We start from the raw sequence: 27,363 nt of genomic DNA on the forward strand, positions 1-27,363 counted from the left end.
ACACTCTAGTCTCTCTTTACCACATAATGTATTTGATCTATAGTATTCTCAGTTGACTTAGGTGTGATTCCTATAAGTTTAACTTTCTCATAATAGATTAATTTGTGTGTGGGAAGAATATATCAATTCTTCCAAGGTTGTATTCGAGGTTTGCTCACTGTTTCTTAATCATCCTTGGTCAAATCATTCTCTTATTCTGTATTGTATTTCTTTTTTGCATGGGCATATTGCTTCCCTTCCTCCCATCTAAGCCTCCAGTAGCAATTCCAAAAACATTTGTTTTATTCATGTTCTGATTGTTTAATCAATAATCATGTGCAGCTCTCAAACTGTGCTGAAATTTTAAAAACTGCCCATGTGTCAGCTGAATGGGCTTACTCTACACAAAAACCATGTTGTGGTTTCTCCAAATTAATTTTCATTTTTCAGTAATAGTAAGTCTGCATATTTTTGTCCAATGACAATAATGGTCAAACAAATAAGGCGTCACAAATATGCATGTTGAATTGAGAGTTAATTCCTTGATTTTCTTTGCCATTGGTATCATACTTTCTTATTTACCCTATTAGAGATTCATCAATCTCCCATTTGTGAAAGGATAAGCGTTATTCTTTCTCGTCTATAAGCATGAGTTGTTTCTTTCAATTTCTTTGTCATTCTCAATATAATAATCTAATATTATTGGAAAATCATAGCGGATCTAGAATGTCTATGCTTTAGTATGCTTGGGTAGTAGGGCTACGGTTTTGAAATGACAAAAAAAGTTCCAGGTTAGCCTTATGATTTGTGAATTAGAAACTTTGTTTGTTTATCTTGCTGCATGATTTGAATACAATATAAAGTTGACTCATTTTCTCAATGAAGTAAGTTATTAAGGAACTCATTCTTTTATATGCAATATCCTTAACTTATTTATTATATCCTTTAATTCTTATCCATTTAGGAGGTTTAAGGTTCGTTACATTTTATGAATTAGTGTTTGAGAATTATTATGTTATTTAATCACCCTTTTTGTAATAAAATATAGTGAAGTCTAATCTTGTAAAGATTAAACAATTTATATTCTGTTAGGCATATAATTCTATTAAGAATGTAGACTTAGTTTTGCAATACCTAGGAGATGGGCTCTATTATAACTAGGATGGCTAGAATATTTAACCTATGTGTACCACTAGGTAGGGTGTTTCACAGTTCCTTGATATTTTATTGTTATTTAATGGTTTAGTTTAAATATTCCATGGACTTGGGTTCTTATATTGATTTATGTTTTGGGGGAAAATTCATTATTGAATGAATGGGCCAGAATGTGCAATTGGGGATCTCACGAGAGTCTTGGGTGTGTTCAAGGTTGTTATGGTTGTTGACGTTGACTCTTGATGGATATGGTGAACATGGATATTTTGTGATATTGTCTATTTATTTTGGAGTCACTCTGTGGTGTGATAATTATAGCATTGTTTCCAATTCCTACCCATCACACCAATCCCAAAGAGCAGTGTTCACCTGTTAATTATGGTTTTGCCTTGGTATCTAGAAGTCCCTTTTTTCCTTTTTGTAAGAATGGTACTATTGGCCTTATTATCGTCTCTTTTACAATTTGGATCCCTTCTATAATTTTGAATCTATGCTCCAAACTTGCTACTTGATTATAGTTTTTTTTATTGAGTTCCTTTTTAAGCTTGTAGTTCTGTTCACTTCTTAAATTGGTTTTGGAGCATAGGAGGATCTCAATAGGAACGAAGTGTTAACGGTGGCTCGCAATGGGAGCCGGAGCCCAAGGTGGCTAGTTGTGGGTACCCCATTGTAGAGTTACTAATCAAGTGGTAATATAATAAAATTTAACTGGGTTTGGGGTTTCACATTAATAAAAGATAATGTGCCTCTTCCATACTTGGAGTATGCATGTGCTCTTTTGTTATGAGGATGGGATGAGAAGGCTTGTCCATTCGTGGGACGTTGAGATGGCAACATGTCTGTCCATGAGGACGTTGATCTGGCTGTACATCACCTTCATACAATAAGGTGGTCGTTCCCACATGATGTTCCCCTAGGTACCAGATCTAGAGAGGCTGTAGGGTGGCACTAGTAAGCAACCATGTGATGACACCCTTCCATTTGTATCCCAAGAGTTCTCTCAAGTTACTTTTAGGTTTGCCTCTAGCATGGGATGCCTGGTTGTAATGATTTGTTGGTACTACGTTGGTTTCCTTTGAATTTCCCTTTGGCATTTCTTGGATGGGGACCTAAGTCACCTTGGTTTATGGTTGAGCTTGGCATAGGGACCTTTTTTTATCTCCTAGCTCGGGGGAGTGGAGCCGCAAGGTTCCACATGGTCGAGTGGCAAATCTTTCGTCCATCAAGTATTTCTTTTCAGACTTTTTCGTGAGCTTTGGATGATCAACCTACATTACTAGATATCCTCTTGCATCTTCATGTTCTTGGGGGCCATATGGATCGTATGGTTCATTGTACTGGATTGTATGGCTTCATAATGATGTAGCATTTGATGTGATTCATATTATATGATAAAATCCTTGAAGGGGAAAATGTAAAAGTTAAATGTGAAAATGATGTAGCAAATACTTGTAAATTGTAAAAGTGAACATGTATTTATTTATGATGTAATAGAAAGAGTAGGTAATGATGTTGGTCATTGATATGAATATGTGATCTTTACATGCTTTCTCGTTTACATATGTATAATGGTCTTCATAAATTGTTATGTATGTATGTGTTCTTGGTAGCGTCATCAAGAAACCTATGAGAACTTGTTGTCAATTATTGAAATGTTCATATTGGTACTCGATGAAATGTAACCAATGATGTTAATGTTATAGAAGTGTATGTGTTTCGCTTTTATGTTAAGCCAAAAAATAGATATTCTTAAGCCAAAAAATAGATATTCCTCTCCTTAGTCATGTTGTTCTCTTAGATTCCCTAGCAGGGCATTACGTCTGACTTCTTATTTGAAATCTTTGTAAAGAGTTACAAGTACTGAGATAACAATCCACGGTAATTTTTTTCCAACTTAGACTAAATAGATTTCCACAATCCATAAGATGTGTGTGTGTGTGTGTGTGTGTGTGTGTGTGTGTGTTGATTCATGATTTGACTATGTGAGCATTTTTGCATCAACATATCTAGTCACACTCTGTGATCCATCGTCAAGATAATAGAGAGCAACAAGACAAAAAATAATCTTATGATGGATCATAGAATGTGATCTGAAATGTTGATGCAATAATACTCGCACAATCAAATCCAGAAACAGCATATAGATTCTTTCCAACTTGCTAATGAAGTTTCTCGCATCTCACATCTCTGCTCATTGTCACATCTCTGCTCATTCCAATGAGGCAAAAATATATTTACACTTTTAGCATTGTGAGGCTCTTAAATATAAACATTATAGCAGAAAAGTTATATCTCTTCAACTTGTGCAAAGTTATACGAAAACCCACTAGAAATCATGCTACTATGAAACCCTTAGGGCACCCAAAAACGATAAAGATTGAGGCCATCACTCGAAACAATCATGCCACTAACTATGAAGTTGTACAATCTTCATGCCAAAGTATGCTGTGATCTGATTACTCCACACACTCAAGGGAATGTTTTGCACCCAATGGAATTATATCAAACTCTCATTATCATCATGAAATGTCATACAACTCAGACCTAGAAAACTCTTGAATCAATATCATATGTGTTCCTTGGAAAATTGATTGGCAGGGCTTCCCACTCAAGTAATGGTTGTTCATCTAAGAACTATGAAGTAAAATGTGGAAAATATTTTATCAATGTAAAAGTACAATTGTTGGAAATGAATTATTAGAAAATGCATTTTTCTGTGCTATGCTTAATTAATGATCCTATATGGAGCCAACATCTCAAATTGTTGACCGAGGAGTTAAAAACAAATAGGACCTGAGTAAAAAAAGAATCAAGGAAAGGAAAGGATAGCTTTTAAACAATCCAATAATACCTGATAGTTCAAGCCACCACTCAAATGCGTCCATAGCATAGAGTTTGTACTGAAGTTTGTAGTTGTCCTCACCTTCAATATTACGTTGTACAAATATAGTTAGAAGAGTCAGATTTCTTCAAAACATTGCCTATCTGTGTAAAATAAAAACTAAGTATAGATAGGTTCTTATTGTCAATTATAGTGAGCAACCCCTGCATAAGCTCTCTGAAGATATTGCTGTCTTTCAAGTTGTCTGAATGAGAAAACCATACTCTTCAAACATTCAAAACTTATTTTAGCTAGAAAACAATATAGGCTTATTGTGATATTGCTATTAGGATTTAACTGTGTAGTTTTTGAGTCAAACTCATTGACCCATATATCATGAGTAGTGATTCACACATGAACCCATCTCTCATGAGAATAAATGGAACAGCAAGAATGGTGCCAACTTCAAATCATCACCATAAAACCATGCAATGTGACGCTAGAAGGATAAACAAATAAAACATCATAACATGATTAACAAAAAAATTGCCAAATGCCTTTATTATTATATATAGCAATGCAATGCACCAATGAGCAGAAATCATGAGAATACACACTTCAAGAATATTAATATTAGCACTTGCACCAAAAAGGTGCAAGGGTTATGCTGATGATGTAATAATAAATTAAAGAGCAGGAAAGAGTCAGAAGAAGTGAACACTGCCTTTGTTATTAACAATTAGTTTGAAAATTGTCAAGTTGGTGTTGAAATGTGGGAAAAACTGAGCACGAATGTATACAACTTCTAAATTAAATTGAAAAATTTTTGTAAAATGCTTTTGTACTAAAAATCATGTTTACAATGTACACAAACAGATGTGTCCAAAATTTGTAAAACAAATGTAGCCAAATTATTGGAAGCCTAGATTAGGTGTCAAAATTTGAGATTACATATATAGGTCGAATCAGTAACCTAGATGGAAAGTTATGTATGAGGAAAATCAGGAAGGTTTCAGATATCAGACCTTTTTTTAAAGTACAATCTTTGTAATGTTGGAAGATACGATTTGGGAGTATTTGATCTATAGCATCATTTTAATTGTGAAAAAAACTGCTTAATGATGCAAATCACTAATACCTCAAGGTAATGGTTGTATTGAGCTTGGGCACATTGATTTGTTAGAGAGAGTTGCTGCAATCAAGATTCCTTTTTTCCCTTATAATTGTGTGAGAATTATTTTGCATTTCGGTGTATCTGTCAAAAGAGGACATTGGTTAAATGGAAAGGTCATATAATGATCCGACTCTAGATAAGGCTGTGAATGTCAGTCCATGCCTCTCTATTTTGCCAATGTCAATTGCTTCTTTATGTAGCATCATTCCTTGGGATTTTTGAATGGTTATAGCCTATGCCATTGTCAGTGGCATTTGCCTTAGAATTCCTGGTTACAAGAATTATTGGTATAATATTGAAGCCGTCTTGGTCCCATGGCAGTCACTCTAATTATTCAGCTCATGTTGACAGTGATCAGGAGCCGTATGGAGCTGATCCAAGACATGACAAAAATCATCTGAAATAGTTCTGGGAAGATCAAGCCATGTTGGTAAAGGTCCAAATCAACTTGGAGCTGACAAAAGTGAGAAAAAACAAAAAAGCCAATAACAAGATTTTTCGGTATTTTCTACATTTCCATAAATTGCATTATTGAGGATCTTCAAAGTGAAACAGGGTATCCAAAGTGTTGTTAGTTCGATAGAACGGTTTTCGAAGGCATGGATCTAAGGAACTAAAACTAGATCTCTCCAATACCTTTCCAGCAAACCAAATGGTTTCAAATTCCAATCTCTCGAGTGGAAAGATATGGCCCCACCAAGCTTACACAATTTTCTAGTTTTCAAAATATTTGTAATTTTGTTTATCGTTTTATTTTCTGCAGACTCTTCAGGTCAAACTGTTTGGTTTCCTAAGACTGTTGGGATCCCATTCTTGTGTTTAAAACCCCTTTTGAAGCTATTGGGGACTTTTGATGCACACAACTCTTCTTCTTCAAGTTTTTGCTATTGTCCATTATTTTTACAATACTTGCAGGTTCTCATTACCTTCTATTGTTTAACAAACTCCTTGTCAAATTCAGATCAAAAAGTAATCTTCCCTCGAAGGCAGCAGAGCATAGAAGGTTAAACCACAATTTTATGGGCCCTACAAGGTATTGAGAGGATTTGCGAGGTCACATTTGAGCTGGAATGTCAAGTCAACAGAAAAATATATAATGTTGCTATGTCTTATGTCTCAAAAAAGCCCTTGGCAAGCATATCACCCCCTTGGTAGACTTGCCACCACTTGACAATCGAGGAAAGCTGACTCTTGAACCGAAAACAATTGTGGCTGTGAAGGAGAAGAAGCCTAGAAGCAAGGTTATTCAAGAATATTAAGTGAACTGGAAGAAGTTTCCCATCAAGGAGGCTAGGTAGGAACGAGCTCAGATTTTTTACTATCCAAATTCGTAACTTCTTGAGGGTAAGCAATATTCATGACAAGAACTATCATGTCCCTTCGTTCTTAGCCATTTAAGGGCTACTTTCCACAATTGAACATTATTTTTAACAGTAATTTAATTCAAAATAATATTTTATATAAATAGTATTAATATATTATTTTTAAAAAGGTAAGAACCTACAACACAACGGTAAATTGCGAGCCTCTTGTCTGGGAGGTCTAGTGTTTGAGTCTACTCAAGCTTAACAATAATAATTAATCACAACAAATAATAATAATTAATCATGGCTTCAGCCTCTTACTGATCAATATATATATATATATATATATATATATATATCATTTGAAAAAAATTGGTGAGCATAATATGATTTTTAAATTTTGTTTTCAGCACCAAGCTTGCAGATCAGCCTAGACCTCATGATGCACACACCACTTCAGGCATTAATATTTAAACAGTTTTGATTTACTGTTGGAGGGCGGCTTTTGCAAATTTATCCAATGTTTGGAGCTTGTGGGACGAAAGCTCAATTTATTTGGAAAAGCTAGATGAAACCCTAACCTATTCCATTGTCTCCTTGCTCTGTTGTTGCTCAGTAATTCCTAAGCTATCCTACCTATTCCTAATTCAAATGTGTTTGATATGTGACAATCGAGATGGATATCAAGGTGGCATTGGATGCAAGTTGTGGCAATTTTTCAACCAGTCCAAAACTTGCCAAGCAATTATATTTAGCATTACGGAAGGAGCTGAGGGGAAAATCACAGCACCTAGGTTAACAAATTGCAAAGAATCATGTCATTCTCCAACCTGATCACTGGAAAACCATAATTCTAGGTTCCAGGGTTCTGTGCCTCTTACCTCTAGGCATCAGTGCTTTGAGGAGCCAATTGATACTCAATTCATCAGTCCCTTTATGAATGATTATGTGAGCTAACTGTGGGCCAGCACTGCCAAGGGAAGCTGAACTCGTAGTTGTGGTTTGTGTAAGAAATTATCATCTGCACACTTCATATGACAGTGATCAAGTTTGTACTGGAAGTTTACTAAAACTTATATTTTTCCTATGGTTGGTAAACTTAAAGTAGTCATTTGTTAGGTTTCTGTTACCAATTAATCAACTTGCAAAAATGCTAAGTGCATTACACTAAATCTGGCCATGGCAGCGTAGTTTGGTTGGAAAATCCATGAAATGGACACAGAGTATCTTCCTCGATGGTAAATTTTGAGGAAGAAGTGTACATGACTCAAACTCAGGGTTTTTAGGTTGCAGGAAAGGAGCATCAGATACAAAAGACTGTATGCCCTCAAGCACACACCCAAGGCACAGTACAGTAAGATTGACAACTATTTGGTTCAACAAGGAGTCGAGACAAGTCTTTCAGATCTGAATCCATATGTCAAAAGCATTGGCAATGAGATCATTCTAATAGTCATTTACATAGATGATATCATCACTACTAGAATTGAGTTGTGTTTGATCAAACAAATCAAATGTAATTTTAGTAAGGCTTTTGAGATAGCTGACTTAGACCTGTGGAAATAGGGTTGAATCTTTCAGCCAAAATAGACTGAAGGTAATACATGAGTCAAAACTCAAACAAATAGTGAGCAATCTTATCTATATTACAGCCACTTGACCTAATTTAAGCTATTTTGTGAGTTACATTTCTCATTACAGAGCACGCCAAACCAAAAAAAATCCTATAAATAGTATAATCTATATGATTTGCATAGACATCGTAAGATATCCATCATAATAGAAAATTAAGTTATTGTAAGATCATCACCTTTCAATACCTTTTGCAAATACAAGTGACATCATTTGGAAGTCGTCACTTCCTCATGATGTACACAAGGGGTAGGCCCATTAAAATCATATAGTCATAAGGTATATTTATGAATCACAATCCTCTTGATTGCTACAATTTATTGATCAATGGAGAATCCATCACAACATGGTTTACTCTCTCCGAATCAATATGATCGAGATCACCAAAGGTTGACTAAGTCACTGAATTGTATCCTCTATCTACTCCCTCTCTTTCAAGGTTGCCTCTAATGAAATGTCAGGCTCCCTCTAAGTCTCAATCTCAAAGGAAAAGATCACGGCAAATAGCTCGTATAGAAATATAAATATAAATAGGAGAGACTACTATAATACCCAAGGATAATAATTCTGCATAATAAGATCATTTCAATCTAATATAGATCTTACTTAAATCTATATCTTCAAAATATTGTTTTCTTATTAATGTCACATATAATAATCTATAGTGACCAAAACTATTTAGAAAATATATATTTGACTTCATAATTTAACATAAATTCACCTTGTTCTATATCACTCAGAATATTTCGTGTTCATCATATTATATATAGAAATGCAAAACATATTTGAAATGAAATCATAAGAATGAAATAATACATACATATGTATACTTACCTTAGCCCTCAAGAACTATGTTTGACCATCTCCTCCTTATGGCATATGGTTTATTTCCATCTTTAAGTGTACTTTTAATTGAGTCCCTTGGCCCGCCATTGTCTTTGTTTTGTTCGCTGCCAACTTCTAAGTTGGCTCACGGCCTCTTACCCCATTGACTTCCTTTATATAATTTTATACGTATTTCTATCTTCCAATAGGCTTCGTGGCCATACCTCTAGTTGACTTTTCATTTGTGAGCCACATTACTTAAATTTGCTCAAGCGTTTAGACCTTTGCATGGGCATAGCTAGGTGACACGTCACCATCATTTGATTCAATCCTTTCCTCTTCACTTTGTTGCGATTAACTATTACTTGTGATCGATGTCCTCATTCTATTTTATGGGGTGTCTTTTCTTGTCACGTTACTATGTGTTCTCCACGTTGGATGTGAGTTGCCCTTTTCCTGTCTACTAATTAGCCATGTGCATGCCCTATTATTTAGGTGTGATGTATTAGCCGTGCCTCCTACCAAGATTATAATGTTGAGTCTCCTTTCGACTCAGGCCACTCTACAACGATTTGATATTAATTTGTTTGGGCTATTTTTTTTTTCATCTCTCTGTGATGATTTGTTATAACTATTTTGTTCTGCAGTATTCCTTGTCATGGCATGTAGAGATAATGGCGAACTTTTTGGGAAGCCTATACTTGTATAATCTATTCTATGATGAACTGTATCTACCCTTACTCATAAATCACTTGTCATATTGGCTGATGCCTAATGAATTAATAGTTATTTTGGTTAATAGTTTGTTTCAGAATGTCTAATACTGTGTTCACAATCCAAGATCTGATGCATGGTGTGCAATGTGCATAGAGTAGACCCTCAATAATTTGGCGACTTTTTGGTTTGTTGAGACCTTTATATTCTTGGGCATTGGTTTTTAGGATATTAGCTCGACATTTCAATTAGGCATTGACTTGGTTGTATGCAGCCTACATGCAGTTTTGTATATATTTTGGAGTCGACAATCAAATAGGTTTTGCACAGCTCGTTGATTCCAAATAGATTGCTGGCCTACAATCCAAGTTCATTCCTTTTCTTTGATACATTTGCAGCCTAGCTTTGATACCATGTTGATTTTCCAGGATCACTGCAAATATACTAAGCACTGCCATGATATTTGGTATGTTTGTTCCAAATGGCCACGACCCCTTATTTATAATGAGAAAAAAAAATAAGAAGAGACATGTCCCTTCATGGGACATGTCTATTTGTTAATTTGACAATTAATATAATAACCATTTAATCATTGTTATATATATAAGTAAATTTCTCTCATATATATATATATATATATATAGGTTTATCCAACTGAAGCTATGAAACATCAACACCTTGGAGACCCATAATTCACAAAGATGACATAAAAGAAAAATTTGATTACTTATCATCATACACAAAATGAAAATGAGGTGATAATTTTTTTTCCCCCTTTTCTTTAAGTCTATGACAGTAACTCTCAAAAGAAAAAGCATCCAGCAGTTTGATTATTTCTATGTTTGAACATGTAATTTACAAATTCACCTGCATTGCAGCCCATCCTTGATGCACTTTAGGTCGACCATGACTCGAATCAACAACTGGGAAATCAACTTTTGGGACAACATGGGCAACCTGGAATAGAAATGCCAATGTCCATCCACAAACAAGCTGCAAAAGTATTCAAGTCAACATTGTGCTTGTCCACTGTTAACTGAAAATGATGTTGAAAGGTAAAACTTTGTAAACCCAAAATTAAGAAATATGTATACACACAGGTAAATCATAATATTAATGCTCACCTGTGAAGCTACATAGAGAACTGCACGTTGAAAGATGCTGTGATGACTGAAAAGAGAGGGAAGCACAAACATGTAGATTGTGTAGAGTATCTTGCCTCCAAAAAATACTCCAGTCTCCAAATTTGTCATTTTAGGTATCTTCACTCTGATCAAACATCAAACACATTATAAATCAGGCAAACCTTGGTGTCTTACAGATTTTTGTTATAAAAGGACACTTGGTTATTTCCATCATTAACTTTCCTTTCAAAAACGAACCAGAAAATATTTAAAAATACAAAAAATTTAGAGACTGGTCTTCTTTATTGTAAAAGGTGACCAACTTTTGGGGCGCACAGCCAAGCTCTAACCTATTCAACTTCAAATAGCATTTTCTTTAGATTCAAACATGGTATTCTTCACAAGAGATTATTTCATTTGTTACTAGGAACATTTGAAGTTACAAGAAAAAACGAACTCTTAACACACTAACCTGCAACAGACATAACAGCTAAGACAGCCAAAAATCCAAGTTGTACATATTTAGAACTCTCAATTATTGGAGAATTATCAAATTGTCGCCTGAATACGCTGTGAAAGTATTGACAAATGTAGCCTTTAACTTATCATATTGTCATTTAATGTACTCTAAGAATACACTGAAAGTATCAACAAATGTAGCCTTTAAACCTTTAAATTGTTTATGTGGGTTCTGTATCCCTATAAATTATGTATCTTATTTGACTCTAATGCATTTCAACAAATATGAATCCCCACAAACATCAGTCTTTGGGAAAAACTGTAGCAGGCTATGGAAATACTAGAAAAGGAAGAATTGTATAGCAGGTTGAAGTCTGGTTTGCCTTCAGAGATGTTAAACAAACCTAACCAACCAATAGTATCCACTCAAATAAAGATGAGAACAAAACAATTGACAAAAATATGGGCACATTCAATATTAAATGAAATATAAATTTCTAATGGTATAAATAGTTCACAAAAGATTTTCATTTGAATCATCTAGATGCATCAAGTAATCTCATATGGACCTCAGAAATCAGTCCCCAAGAACATTTTCTTGGAATTCATCCCATGCCCAAATGAAAAGTGAGAAAATAGAGGTCAATTTCATTAGAGGGGTTAAATAACACTGTCATTGTTGTTTGTTTTTCAATTTGATACTCAATTTAATATTAAACCTTACATTAACTATACATCTAGAAATTATGGTTTATCTCATGCTCAAAGTAAATTTAATACATATCAAGAGTACCTCTCCTTGGGCTTGTCTGTAGTCTCAGCACAATGGTTACAACCAAAGTTATGATTTTAAAAAAAAACTATCCACAAGGTATGATATATTCTGACCAAAACTAGCTATAAGAGGCTATTAAAATGTATTTGGGACTTCTTGAAAAAATTATAGGCTACATAAGACCACTTGACAAATGAGCAATTGTAGAAGCCAAATAAACTACTAAGCAGGACTCCAGACAGTGAAGAGGGAATGACAACCTACACAAGGTAATAGGCAATGTTGAACTCTGTTAGTACAGGTATAATAGAACTCTGGAAGTATAGATCGCGAACAAAAATGCAGCTGAATAATAGAACTCACAAACAAAAAGTAGGCCAAAACACAAGCATATGCAAATGAAAAGACATGGGCATATGCAGATGAAAAAATTAGCGATCATAGCCACCAAAACACAATGAAACCACTTCTAAAAACATGAAAATGGAAGTCTGTCAGCCGTCATTAGAAGAGATGCAACTACAGAGGTCATGCAAGTAGGAAACACTACGATATTCAACAAAAACAATTCTGAGCAAAACAAACAAATTTAAAAACAAACCCCATGTAGCTCTAATAATGTTGTTGCATGAAAAACAAACTCAAAAAAAACAGATATCGTTGCCAAAAAATGTGAGTTGCAAACACACCCAAATCACATGGCCCCTGAAACATGTAGAAAGCCCAAACAACCAAAAAAGGAGTTGCACGAGCCAGAAAATTGAGCACATGCCAAAATAACAACAAATACAAATCCTTACACTGCTCAAAAAGGAACAAAAACATATGAAAGATAGGCAAATACAACAATTATGAAAATATCAGCCCACAAAACCCCGAACATTTCTCCTCAAATACACAAAAGGAAACACTTGAAATGAATGCACTTGATGTGGTTTTCCAAAAAACCCACACACATGATCAAAACCTTCAACCAAGCTCACTATTTTCAGCAAAAATCTTCAATGTTTCCAAATGAAATGCAAAGTCATTTTTTCATTAAAAACGATTAAAAAAATCTAGAATAATTCCACAAAAGAAGCCTTAAACTTTTATTAAAAAAATCACTAAATTTTATAGAACCTCATCAACCCACTCTAAGACCATGCTATGAGAAATCAAAGTTATACTAATCAAAGGAGATGAAAGCTCCTTGTATAGATTAACAAAAAGATGTATTTTGGTTCTTCTTTTTGGGACATAGAGTTCTCTTGAGGATGAATGTTTTGGATGAATTGACTAGCATGCCACACACATTTGCTAGACCATTCAATGCCATCTTTTGTTGAAGCACACCTTTCTTTTTCATGAAGTTCACAATAAGAAACACAAACCTTATTGGACCAACTTTTACTTTGATCTACTTTACTGGGAGTTTGAGGCAACTCATACTTCCACTAAAGTGGGGGCTAAATGTAGCGTCTAAAAACAAAAGTACCCATTGTTTAAGACCTTTTAACACCCATCCTTTAATGACCTTATGGACCATGGATGCTCAATCATCTCTTTCTCCTATTCTACCCTGTAGCTCTCACTTTCATTAATGTAGTACTTGAGACCTCAAGGTTAGCTCCTTGTGGGGTGACCCTGCAGTAGGTTGATCTATTCTTAAATAGGTCAACCCAAGTTGACCTGTTCTGAACTAGGTTGACCCAAGTCGACCTATTTCCCAGGGATTTTGAATCCCGGGGCCACTTTTGTCTCAGGGTTGCAAATTAGAAAATCAGGTGACCTTGTTGGCTTGCTTTGTTTTTGCAACCAAAAACTCGTATAAAAGGAAGCCTGGGCACCTCATTTTTATAATCATTAAACATCATGAGAGGAGATCTACGTTGAGGCATTCATCATCGTCTTCATTGATTCACATTTACATCCATGGCTCCATGATGTGGTTTAGGTAGATCCACTACATTTGTGGAGATTTCCTACAACGTTCATTGCAATTCGACATCTACAACATACAAGCATTGCAAATTCTTATTCACAAGGGCTTTTACAAGCGAGGTGAATATTGCAAATCCTCAATCTAGGGCTTGACCAAGGCAAGCCCTCATCCAACCAAAACAAAAAACAAGTTTTAATTTGTGTACGAGCAGGATAGCCGAATTGTGACCACAAATCTGGAAACTACTCGCTGAAACACTTCCAAAGAAGTTGGGTCCACTTTGCTACTGTGTCCCGAGAACATGTCCATCCTCCCATGAAGTGTCTGAACACTTTACCACCAGGTCAACATCTTATTGGAAGCTTGAGAAAAACAACAGTTTTTGGGTTTTCTATTGTGATCGCCAATTTGCAATCGAAAGTTTTGTCACAATTTCAGATCTGCAATTTTCAAAGAAAAAAGATATATTCCCTTGCACATTTTGAGGCAAGTACATCATTAAATTCACTTTTTAGTCTAGACCTAATTCCATATCTTAATTGGGCTGATTGCATATATTTAGAACCTTGATCTATCTCTCTTCTCATTTGATCAATTGGTTCGATTTCACATTTAAAATTTCATATCTTTAACCAAACTTTACATTGCACGAAAGAGGACTTGCTTGCATACTTCCTTGATTTAGTTTGGGTATAGCATTGGCCTCCCTTTATCACTTTGGGTTTTGCTAATCTAACTTAGGTTATAATGAGAGTTATGTTTGGAAGCCCCTCTTTCTCTTGTATTGAATTTTGGTGAAAAGTGGAGGCCTTATCCAAATGAGCGCTTCCATCTGCTCACTTAACAACACCCACAATGACTACACCTATTTGTTGCAAAGAGTAGATTACAAAATCTCTCGACATGGTAACATCATGGAGTTAATCAACATGACACCCACAACAGCTACACCCATTTGTCAAAAAGAGTTTTGTTGTTAGGCTTTTGTACCACTGCCCCATTGCAAATTAGGACCCTGTCATTTTGCTAGTAGGTCTAGGTAGTGGGGTGAGTTTGGTAGCAATTTGAGATTTAAAGGGCCTTATTTAGGTAGACCTTGATAAGTTTATATTTGGCTGAGTCGAGAAGTCGGAAATTGAAGAGAAAATTTGAGCTAAGGGAAAGTAAATTTGCCTGAATGTGAAAGGAGAGGAAGCACCTCTTAGCCTCAAGGATTAGAGAGGAAGCGCCTCTTTGTCTCGAGAATAAATAAGAGGAAGCACCCCTTCGTCTCAAATAGGCGATAGACGAAGCATCTTTGTCTTAAATTACAAGTAGAGGAAACACCTCTACCTCCCATGTTCGATAAGGGAAGAAAGAGATAATGCATGTGTTTAGGTTTTAATAGGAGCAACTTAAAATTCAAATCCAAAGGCTCAAGACTCTAGACAGTAAGGCCCTGTCACTGAAATATGTGACCTTGGGCCCATGAACATTATTTAAATAGCAAAGTAAACAGCTCCTTATGCAAAATGTGTGGGCCTGGACCAAGTGGACCAGGCCGTAATTTGCTAAGGTTAGCCTTCAATTAGGGCCCCCAAAGGCTAAGGCATAAGCCTAATGAGGCCTAGATTTGAATAGAAAAGTTAATACATGTGGGCTTGTAGCATGGGCACTATAACTCATAGATTTAGGCTCAAAATTTGAGCTGGAGGCTTTAAGGTTGCAATGTGTGAACCCAGAAATTTAAATCTGGCCCTAAAAAACTTTGATCAGACACAAATCTAATTAGATCCAGCCCTAAATCATGGCGTGTGGCAGATCTAGGCCCTAAATTCAAGGTGGATCAGACCTTAAAACAATTGGATTAGACTTAATTGGATTTAAATCTTCCCTATAGGAGGCATGTGGCATTGGGACCGTAAGTCCTGAACATGAACTGTGTGACCCTTATGGACCTAAAACCAAGGCAAGTCTGGGCATTGAATTACATGAATTTTGCCATTTATCAAATGTATGGGTTCTAAACTCGAGATATGGGTTCCAAACATAGTCTATATGTTAAGTTCAATGCAAAAGTAGCCCCCTCTCCTATCCAAGCCTCAATGTTCGATGCAAATTCAATGCAAATGGTAAACTTTAAATGTAGATCTGAGTTTAAGGCCCTTGAATGGATAATTAATGGACAAAAACTTCATGCAATGCCCACTAAACAAGGAGGAGCCTCCACATTTACTGCAAGGCATTACAAATTCAATTCAAATTCACTTTTGACTTAAACAAGTGATGCCAAGCATTTAATGAAAATTTGCAATCACAATCGGATTAGAAAATTCGACCCTATATGAGGGCCCCAAATTCAAATTTTGAAATAAAAAGAGATTGAATTAAATAATGCCCATTAATCCAATGGTGGGTGTGGATGTTACTAATAATTGATTGAGGGTAACTTAAAATAATGGCAATAAATGCTAATCATCCTCCCTATATAAACAAGGTACTTGCTACATCCTAAAGATCATTTTCAAGCAATTGCAATAACAGGGCCTGCTGAGAAAGTTGAAATTATCAAAAGTGCAGATTGTGGAGTTTTTCTTAATCATTTGCTTCCAGGGCTATTTACTGGAAGTGGTGTAAATCATGGGCAGCACTGCTTATTTCAATTTGCAGGTTGGCATCAGCTCTCACAGTCATCTAACAACAAATATCAGTCAATTACAACCATCTAGGGGACTGACTTTATTCACTTTCAACAAGCCCTCCAGATTAAGCAAAATCAGTCAAATACCTCAAGTTACATCATTTGCAGCATTGTTCTCACTATTTTCAAAGATTAATCATCATTCTCAGAATTATTTAAATCTATAGCAGGGCTTGTTTGTAGAGTTTTCAGTCCTCTTCACAGTAAAATCTTGTTAATAATGGTGTAATAAGTGATCTTGGGTATCTAGGACAAGAGTTTGATCAATGTGAAACCATTACAATTTTATTTGCCAACATTGAAAAGAGTTTTTTTACTGTTAAAATTTGTTTGAGAGACTTTCCACATTGGAAAGTGGATTTTGAAATAGTTTAATAGCTAAGTGAGATGGTTTAGAAACGTGAGACAGGGTTAATGGCAAACCATGCAATGTGAAGCCCACAATGAAAAGCCTAGCAGCTAGTTATTATTATATTATTGTAATATTATATATAATACAATATATTAAATAAAATATATATAACAATACAAAATTAAGAATGGCTTGCATTCCTCCAATCCTACGGTTTTGGAGACGGTGGCGCAGAACTGATCTGTACGCTTCCATGCTAATAGTCTGAAGCCATAGTATTCAATGTGTCATAAGGATGTTGTTAAGGGGTGAACTGAGGCTTGGACGCCGCTAATGGTGAGGATGAAAAAAACAGGTTTTCGTCTTCCAAATGGTGAGACGTCGTGTATGGGCGGAATGCAACAGCGCAACCATAGAAGGGTGCCCGAGACAAACGTTTTGGCAGGCAATGGCAGGGACCTTCTTGGTGACAGGGGTTTACTCTGCAGGGGTCCACGTCAACAAATTGCAAGGTTGCATCCTAATGTGAATGGGGGTTTGGGGGGGGGGGGGGGGAATGCACATGTTGGCCAGAGAAAGCACCAGGAAAGGTCACTTTTGCACAAAATGGTCCTAGCTAAGGGGAGGTGAATGCTAAATCTTGCAAATGGTGAGCACTTACAAACGAGCAGTAGGGGCAATGTATTTGTTACAAGATTCAAGAAGAGTTGGCAGATTAATGGATTTCCGGATGATTCATTGATAAACAGAGGAACAAATGTGTTCCTTATAAAGAATTACAAGGACGTTGTTTCTAAAAGAAACAACGTAGACTGAAGACGGAATTAGAAACAAAACTAGAGACAGGATAGGAAACATTCCTATCTGGACTGAAGAAAAAAGAGACGGGATAGGAAACGTTCCTATCTAGACTGAAAGACGGACTATAGACAAGTAGTTGACTATTATAGAAAGTATAAGATATTATCTTAATACCCTCCCTTAATGGTCAACGTACGAATGTTGGAACATTCTGTGATAACTAAGACCCTCCCTGGATCTACAGAATGCTGAAACCAAGAAGCTTTGCCAGAAGAGTGCTATGACTCAAAATAAGTTGCAATTACAAAACTTCGTTTTTGTGGAAAAAACAGTAAAACCCAGAACCTCACGCAACCTTGCGTATTACAGAACACTTGAAATGATTTTTGAGGAGAAAATTAACAAACCCAGAATCTCACACAACCTTGCATATTACAGACAACTTCAAATGATTTTTGAGGAGAAAATCAACAAACCCAGAATCTCACACAACCTTGCGTATTACAGACAACTTGAAATGATTTTTGAGGAGAAAATCAACAAACCCAAAATCTCACGCAACCTTGCATATTACAGACAAGTAGTTGACTATTATAGAAAGTATGAGATATTATCTTAATACCCTCCCTTAATGGTTAATCTATCTAACACACCAAGCTGTCCTCTAAATTTGACAAACTTATCAGGACCAAGAGGCTTGGTGAGAATGTCTGCAGTCTGATCTGAGGTAGGAACATACTGCAGATCTATAGTCCCGTCTTCAACCAGCTGTCGTATGTAATGACAATGAACATCCACATGCTTGGTTCGTTCATGGAAGACTGGATTCCGTGCTAACTTGATAACGCCTTCGTTATCAACAAACAGAGTAGTCGGTCCTGCTGGTGACATCTGCATATCCCCAAGCATCCGACGAAGCCAGACAGCTTCACATCCTGCCTTAATAGTCCCTCTATATTCAGCCTCTATAGAAGAGAGAGAAACTGCCTGCTGCTTCTTGCTGGTCCATGTGACTGCACCGGATCCCAAACTGAACACATATCCAGATGTTGACTTTTTATCATCAACAGAGCCTGCCCAATCTGAATCTGTGAACCCACTGAGTTTAGGATTAGAACTCCGAGAATACAGAAGTCCATAATCAGAAGTGCCCTTCACATAACGAAGCACACGCTTTGCTGCCATCCAATGATCAGCCTTAGGAGCTGTCATAAAGCGTGAAATATAGCTGACTGCGAAGCTGATATCAGGCCTAGTAGCAGATAGGTAGATGAGGCTGCCTACTAGTTGCCTATACGTAGTATCATCAACGGAAGGAGAATCAAACTTGGCTGATAACTTGAGACCTTTCTCCATAGGTGTAGATGCAGGTTTGCAATCCTGCATTCGGAATTTGTCTAACAAGGCTCTGGCATATTTGGACTGAGAGATGAATATACCAGAAGATTGTTGCCAAACTTCAACACCTAAGCAATAATGCATGAGCCCAAGGTCAGTCATATCAAAAGACTGGCATAGGTGTTGTTTGATTCCCTGAATCAAAGATGCCGAACTGCCAGTGATGATCAGATCATCCACATAGATAACCAGAAGGATGATGTCACTGTCAGTAGTCTTGATGTACAGATTTGAGTCTGAAGAACTCCTCTTGAAGCCTTGATCACTGAGGTACGTATCAATCTTGATGTACCATGCCCGAGGGGCCTGCTTCAAACCATAGAGAGCTTTTACCAATCTGAGAACCTGATGGTCTTTACCAGCAACCTTGAAACCAAGAGGCTGCGTCATGTAGACCTCTTCATGGAGATCACCATTCAGGAAAGCACTCTTTACGTCCATCTAATGGACCTTTCAGCCAAACTGTGCTGCCATGGCTAAGACTAATCTGATGGTGCTCATCTTTGCAGTAGGAGCAAAGGTCTCCTCATAATCAATGCCCTGACGCTGAGAAAAGCCCTTTGCCACTAAACGAGCTTTGTACTTATCCAAAGTACCATCTGATTTGTATTTGATTTTGTAGACCCATTTGCAGCTAATGGGTTTCTTCCCTGGGGGAAGATCAGAAAGGACCCAAGTGTTGTTCTTCAGCAGGCTTTGGTGTTCAGATTGCATGGCCTGTTCCCACTCTGGAATTCCTTTAGCCTCGGAATATGTTTGAGGTTCAAACACACTGTGAATGTTGGCCATAAGAGCAAAGTTAACAGAATCTATAGTTTTGCTCTTTTTCCGAGTAGTTCTCCCATCAATGAGCTCATCATCATGAAGATCAGCAAGTGTCTTAGCCCACCACTTAGGCCGGAGAGGAGAATGACCAACAGTAGTACTAGGAGATGCTTGATCAGCAGGATCCTGATCAGAAAAATCTGGATCAAACTCAGGACTTAGCTATGGCTGCTCGGCGATCTTCCATCAGCACACTTTGGCATCAGCGATATGGGCACTTAAATGTGCATTATCTCTCACAACTTGCTCGGGATGAGCTTGTTCTTGGTTTGCCAAAGATTCAAACCCAACACCTTGGAGTTTGTGACGCATGTCAGGCTGGGAAGCAACATCGCACACCTTTCCCCAGTGGCAATTCTTGGCGAGCTTCTCAAGTACTTCAGCTTGTTCATGCTGATATCTGCGGCCCTATGGCCACTCCTTCTGTTCTTGGGTACAGGTATTTTCTGTTGTTTGTAGATGATTTCAGTAAAAAAATGTGGGTGTATTTCCTTATAAAGAAATCCGATGCATTTATTGTATTTCAGAAGTTTAAACCCTTAGTTGAAAAAGAGTTCGAAAAAATTTAAGTAATAGCTCTGATACCATGTTACAAGAATCAAGAAGAGTTGGCAGATTAACGGATTTCCAGATGATTCATTGATTAACAGAGGAACAAATGTGTTCCTTGTAATTCTTTATAAGGAACACATTTGTTCCTCTGTTAATCAATGAATCATCCGGAAATCCATTAATCTGTCAACTCTTCTTGATTCTTGTAACAGTATTAAGTCCCTCATTGAAGGTTGTTACAGTTGATGTCAATGTTGAGGCTGAAAATGAGATTGCCCACTGTCTCTCATTCTTTTCAAAGTTGGGGCTAATTGGTCGCTTCTAGGGTTATTGGCCTAGTTTACAAGCGCTCCATTCTTAGATATTAGAGAAATGGGAGCCTATTCTAGAAGAGGGTGTTTAGTAACACGGCCGCAAAAGGTTTTTGTATCATGGTTTTTGAAAATGTCGAGGATAAAAATAGGGTTCTATTATTACAATAATAGATAAGACGTCTATTATTAGTTAATGGTTATCTTGTAAATATCTTTAGCTTTAGTTTGCTTTCGTTTTTTGCTTTCTCTGGAATAGAATGTTTCTATTCTTTACGCTTGTTTCCTAAGGAAACATCGTCTCTTCCTTTTGTATAAATTGACCTTTCGGTCTCTGTTATTAATAAGCAAGTATTTACCAATTACCTTGTAATATGGTATCAGAGCTAAATACTTAAATTTTTTGGGAAAATTTTATAATTTCTTCTTGAAATTATTTGTTTAAATTTTTCCAAAATTATTTCAGCTAATTTCTCCAAAACCCACCTAGGGTTTTTCTGCTTGGAGAAATTCCCAAATTACAGGTCTGCAAATCGCATGGAAATCGTGGCCATTTTTTGAAGACTCGCGTTTTTGGGGTGAAAATGTGCATGTTTCTGTATCAAATCTTCATGCTCTTAGACGTCTCAGTCTGTCATCGTGCTCTGGGAAGCAGATTCGACCATTTTTCATCAAGAAATCTGAAGTTTTTTCAAGCTTTTTTCAGCTAGGGCCATTTTCTTTTCGAAAACCTAATTTTTGGGGTCGAAAAAATTTTTTGTTTGCAGATTCTTGGTGGGTTTTTCGAGAGCTCAACTGGGTTGTCGTCCGTTTTTTCTGGGTGCCTCGATTTTTGTGCCTCGATTTTCGAGCCAGCGGATTTAGAAAATGACAGCAGATTCCTTCTGAGTTTTTCGAGCTCTCTTTTGGGTCATTCTCTGATTCTTCTGGGTCTTCCGTATTTTTGCCTCAAAGAACGTGCCTTCAATTATTTTCACAATTTTTCATTGAAAAACGTGCCATGGCATCTCTGACAAATATTTTGCTTGAGCATAATTCCAAATTCAATGGTCGCAATTATGGAACCTGGAAGCAGCGCATCATCGCAATCTTCGAATATCAAAACACCGATCAACTTGTTCTGGGTGTTAAGCAGCGTCCGACTTCTCCGGGTCCTGATCAAGATACATGAGATCTGAACAATCGAGAGGCAGTAATGCTTCTCAAACTCTCCGTAGCTGATGACCAGCTTTCTCAGATTCCATCCGGCAAGACAACGGCCGAAATCTGGACACATCTAAAAGGTCTTCATGAGACTTCCGACAAGAGCAGAGCCTTCTTTCTGAAAAACACTCTGTTTTCTATTGTCATGGATGAGCACACCTCGCTCCAGGCACACCTAAATCGGATTCAGGAAATCCGTGATCAGTTACATGCCATCGGTCCCAAGATGGAGGAAGAGGATATTGTGGTAATCACTCTTCGGAGTTTACCAAATTCCTATGAGCATTTTATCGAGACTCTCAACATCACATCTACTGGTGTTGATCTAAAGTTCACTGATCTCTGCACCCTGCTACTTCAGCAAGATCGGTGGAAACAACAGTTCGGTAGCAGCTCCAGTTCCACCTCCACTGAGCAAGCCTTTGCTGCGAAATCCTTTCAGAAGGATAAGGGCAAGTTTCAGCAACCATCTCAGCAGAAGTCTTCTGCTCCAGCATCCGATGGTACCAAAAAGAAGAACATTCAATGCAACTATTGCCACAAGTATGGTCACATGAAGGTTGCATGTCAGAAACGCTTAGCTGCCCAGTCTAAGCAATCAGGTTCGCAACCCAAAGTGAACAGTGCAAAGCACACTGAGCAGGTGGAATCTGCCTTTTATGCCTTCATGGCTAAAAGACCCGCAGATCATGTACAGTCATCTACCTGGTACATTGATTCAGGTGCCTCTCGACATTTCACTCACCGCAGAGACTGGTTTACTGACTACCAGCCTTATTCAGATTCTGTTATCTTTGGTGGTGGAGAAGAGTACACGGTTGTTGGTAAAGGCAACATTCAAATTCAGTCTGTTGGGAGGAAGCTCATATTCCTTGATGTGTACTACGTTCCAGGGATGGAACTAAATCTACTCTCGATCAGTCAGTTGCTGCGACATTCTCCACACTTGGTAGTCACCTTCAGTTCAAATCAGTGCACCATCACTGATCGGGCGACTAAGTCTACTATTGCAGTTGGTCTTGAGGATCATGTTCTTTTCAGACTTACTGATTCTGGTGATTCTCAGGACTTAGCTATAGCTGCTCAGCGATCTTCCATCAGCTCACTTTGGCATCAGCGATATGGGCACTTAAATGTGCATTATCTCTCACAACTTGCTCGAGATGAGCTTGTTCTTGGTTTGCCAGAGATTCAAACCCAACACCTTGGAGTTTGTGACGCATGTCAGGCTGGGAAGCAACATCGCACACCTTTCCCCAGTGGCGATTCTTGGTGAGCTTCTCAAGTACTTCAGCTTGTTCATGCTGATATCTGCGGCCCTATGGCCACTCCTTCTGTTCTTGGGTACAAGTATTTTCTGTTGTTTGTTGATGATTTCAGTAGAAAAATGTGGGTGTATTTCCTTAAAAAGAAATCCGATGCATTTATTGTATTTCAGAAGTTTAAACCCTTAGTTGAAAAAGAGTCTGGGAAATCTATTATTACTCTTAGATCAGACAATGGGGGGGAATTTTGTTCTAATGTTTTCTCCAGCTTCTTCGATACACATGGCATCCAACGCCAGTTCACCACACCCCACATGCCACAACAGAACAGTGTAGTTGAACGTCGGAACAGGACAATCACCGAGATGGCTCGTTCCATGCTCGAACACAGACATGTTCCGAAGCGTTTTTGGGCAGAAGCAGTTAACACTGCAGTTTATCTGTTGAACCGGTCACCCACAGTGGCGGTCAAAGGTAAAACTCCGGAAGAGGCCCGGTCAGGTCGCAAGCCTAGAATCAGTCACCTGAAGGTTTTTGGCTCTCTTGCTTTTGTTTGGATCCCTGATGCTTCACGCACCAAGTTGGATGCCAAGAGTCAGAAACTGATGCTTGCTGGATATAGTAGTCTTCACAAAGCCTACTGCCTTATTGATGTTGAGACATCTCGTCTCATATACAGCCGCGATGTAGTCTTTGATGAGCAGCGAGGACCATTCATCCCTGTTTCTCCTGTTCCTGATCCAGCAGACCAGCCTATGCAGGTTCATGATTTGGGAGTTCGGCTTCCATTAGGTCCACCTAATGGGAGGGCTCCAGTAGCTCCTACAGTTCCAATCCTGCCAGTGATACCTATACAGCCACCTTCGGCTTCTCCTGCAGGATCACCTCGTTTTGAAGATGCTTCACCTGAGTTTGATCCAAATTCTTCTAATCAGGATCCTGCTGATCAAGCATCTCCTAGTACTAATGTTGGTCATTCTCCTCTCCGGCCTAAGTGGTGGGCTAAGACACTTGCTGATCTGCATGATGATGAGCTCATTGATGGGAGAACTACTTTCAAAAAGAGCAAAACTATAGATTCTGTTAACTTTGCTCTTATGGCCAACATTCACAGTGTGTTTGAACCTCAAACATATTTCGAGGCTAAAGGAATTCCAGAGTGGGAACAGGCCATGCAATCTGAACACCAGAGCCTGCTGAAGAACAACACTTGGGTCCTTTCTGATCTTCCCCCAGGGAAGAAACCCATTAGCTGCAAATGGGTCTACAAAATCAAATACAAATCAGATGGTACTTTGGATAAGTACAAAGCTCGTTTAGTGGCAAAGGGCTTTTCTCAGCGTCAGGGCATTGATTATGAGGAGACCTTTGCTCCTACTGCAAAGATGAGCACCATCAGATTAGTCTTAGCCATGGCAGCACAGTTTGGCTGGAAGGTCCATCAGATGGACGTAAAGAGTGCTTTCCTGAATGGTGATCTCCATGAAGAGGTCTACATGGTGCAGCCTCCTGGTTTCAAGGTTGCTGGTAAAGACCATCAGGTTCTCAGATTGGTAAAAGCTCTCTATGGTTTCAAGCAGGCCCCTCGGGCATGGTACATCAAGATTGATACGTACCTCAGTGATCAAGGCTTCAAGAGGAGTTCTTCAGACTCAAATCTGTACATCAAGACTACTGACAGTGATATCATCCTTCTGGTTATCTATGTGGATGATCTGATCATCACTGGCAGTTCGGCATCTTTGATTCAGGGAATCAAACAACACTTATGCCAGTCTTTTGATATGACTGACCTTGGGCTCATGCATTATTGCTTAGGTGTTGAAGTTTGGCAACAATCTTCTGGTATATTCATCTCTTAGTCCAAATATGTCAGAGCCTTGTTAGACAAATTCCGAATGCAGGATTGCAAACCTGCATCTACACCTATGGAGAAAGGTCTCAAGTTATCAGCCAAGTCTAATTCTCCTTCCGTTGATGATACTACGTATAGGCAACTAGTAGGCAGCCTCATCTACCTATCTGCTACTAGGCCTCATATCAACTTCGCAGTCAGCTATATTTCACGCTTTATGACAGCTCCTAAGGCTGATCATTGGATGGCAGCAAAGCGTGTGCTTCGTTATGTGAAGGGCACTTCTGATTATGGACTTCTGTATTCTCGGAGTTCTAATCCTAAACTCAGTGGGTTCACAGATTCAGATTGGGCAAGCTCTGTTGATGATAAAAAGTCAACATCTGGATATGTGTTCAGTTTGGGATCCGGTGCAGTCACATGGACCAGCAAGAAGCAGCAGGCAGTTTCTCTCTCTTCTACAGAGGCTGAATATAGAGGGACTATTAAGGCAGGATGTGAAGCTGTCTGGCTTCGTCGGATGCTTGGGGATATGCAGATGTCACCAGCAGGACCGACTACTCTGTTTGTTGATAACGAAGGCGTTATCAAGTTAGCACGGAATCCAGTCTTCCATGAACGAACCAAGCATGTGGATGTTCATTGTCATTACATACGACAGCTGGTTGAAGACGGGACTATAGATCTGCAGTATGTTCCTACCTCAGATCAGACTGCAGACATTCTCACCAAGCCTCTTGGTCCTGATAAGTTTGTCAAATTCAGAGGACAGCTTGGTGTGTTAGATAGATTAACCATTAAGGGAGGGTATTACAATAATAGATAAGACGTCTATTATTAGTTAATGGTTATCTTGTAAATATCTTTAGCTTTAGTTTGCTTTCGTTTTTTGCTTTCTCTGGAATAGAATGTTTCTATTCTTTACGATCGTTTCCTAAGGAAACATCGTCTCTTCCTTTTGTATAAATTGACCTTTCGGTCTCTGTTATTAATAAGCAAGTATTTACCAATTACCTTGTAATATCTATGTGATCATTTTTGGTGTTGGGAGGGCAAGTTTTTATTGATGTTGAAGCCATGGCACTCGGATTTTTGTCCGTTCCTAGGTAAGAATCTTGAATCTGCCCCTACATTTGTAGTTTGATTCTATGTCGGAGACTATTGGAAATTCTTTAGGTATGTTTCTAATGATTGACGTTGATTCTTTAAATTTTCTTTACTCTATTTTTGCCCATCTGCTGGTGGAAATGGACTTTGCGGAGGGTTTTCCAACTAAAATTACAATTAAATCTTCAAAGAGATACTAGACTCAAACAGTGGATTATGAAGGGATTCCCTTTAGATGCAAAAGATGTTTTCAAACAAGTCGTGTTGTTGCAAAATGTGATCAGGGGAGGGTCACTAAGGCCTCTACATGGTGAAAAGATGTATTGACCCAACACTATATAGTAGAGAAGAAAGTCAAGAAACATTGCGATTTCTCTCAAGTTGTGGGTGGAGTTGACAATTGTGCCCCCTAGACAAGATCTCTCTTCACGGAAATTGAGGGATAATCAAAATATGGTTGGTGGTGATGGGCATGTTACTCAAGTGGAGGTGGGAACACTGAATGGAAGGGAAAAATCTAGAATAATGGATCAGTGCCCCCTAGACAAGATCTCTCTTCACGGAAATTGAGGGATAATCAAAATATGGTTGGTGGTGATGGGCATGTTACTCAAGTGGAGGTGGGAACACCGAATGGAAGGGAAAAATCTAGAATAATGGATCAAAATGCACAAGACCAATTGGCCCAAGAGAAACTTTGGTGGATGGGGCGAGGTCAAGCCAGGAGGAATCTGGGAACGAACCTGATAAGCTTTTAGTCCTGACACAAGCCACAACTGCTAGACAAGAAGATTGACGGAAAGTGGTCAAGAGAAAGAAGGATAAGCTTCCAAGGGAACTTGGAATAGTTCTCACGTCTCACAGTAAATGGGAGGGCCACTAAGGTTTTTGTCCTTTCTCTGGCTTTTCGTCTTTATTAGTTTGTTGTTGTGTTGTTGTGATGTATGATGGGATTATTGAACCCTTGTTTCCACTCTTGCTGCAGGGCAAGCTCCTCCCAACTTTTTTAATTAATAAATCTCCATTGCCAACCAAAAAAATAATTAAGAATAATATAAAGTTGATAATAGTATAAAATAATAAAATAATAATCTGATTGGCTGCTATTAACTTATATAATTTATGTTT

General features: G+C 37.9%; 1 protein-coding gene across 1 annotated transcript in view; it reads right to left on the reverse strand.

Moving 5' to 3' along the window:
- The window catches only part of LOC149552578 (acyl-lipid (8-3)-desaturase-like), a 135,688-nt gene that overhangs the window by 29,605 nt on the left and 78,720 nt on the right, over positions 1–27,363 (reverse strand). Inside the window, exons 9-11 of the mRNA XM_089788175.1 lie at positions 10,729–10,873; positions 10,472–10,597; positions 3,986–4,057 (exon numbers count right to left, since the gene is read on the reverse strand). Of these exons, the coding sequence (XP_089644301.1) occupies positions 3,986–4,057; positions 10,472–10,597; positions 10,729–10,873 (343 nt within the window). The remainder of the gene's footprint in view (positions 1–3,985; positions 4,058–10,471; positions 10,598–10,728; positions 10,874–27,363) is intronic.

The sequence above is a fragment of the Cupressus sempervirens genome, chromosome 6, assembly GCF_028749045.1.
Source record: "Cupressus sempervirens isolate cs-2001-9-10 chromosome 6, ASM2874904v1, whole genome shotgun sequence".
Classification (NCBI taxonomy): Eukaryota; Viridiplantae; Streptophyta; class Pinopsida; order Cupressales; family Cupressaceae; genus Cupressus; species Cupressus sempervirens.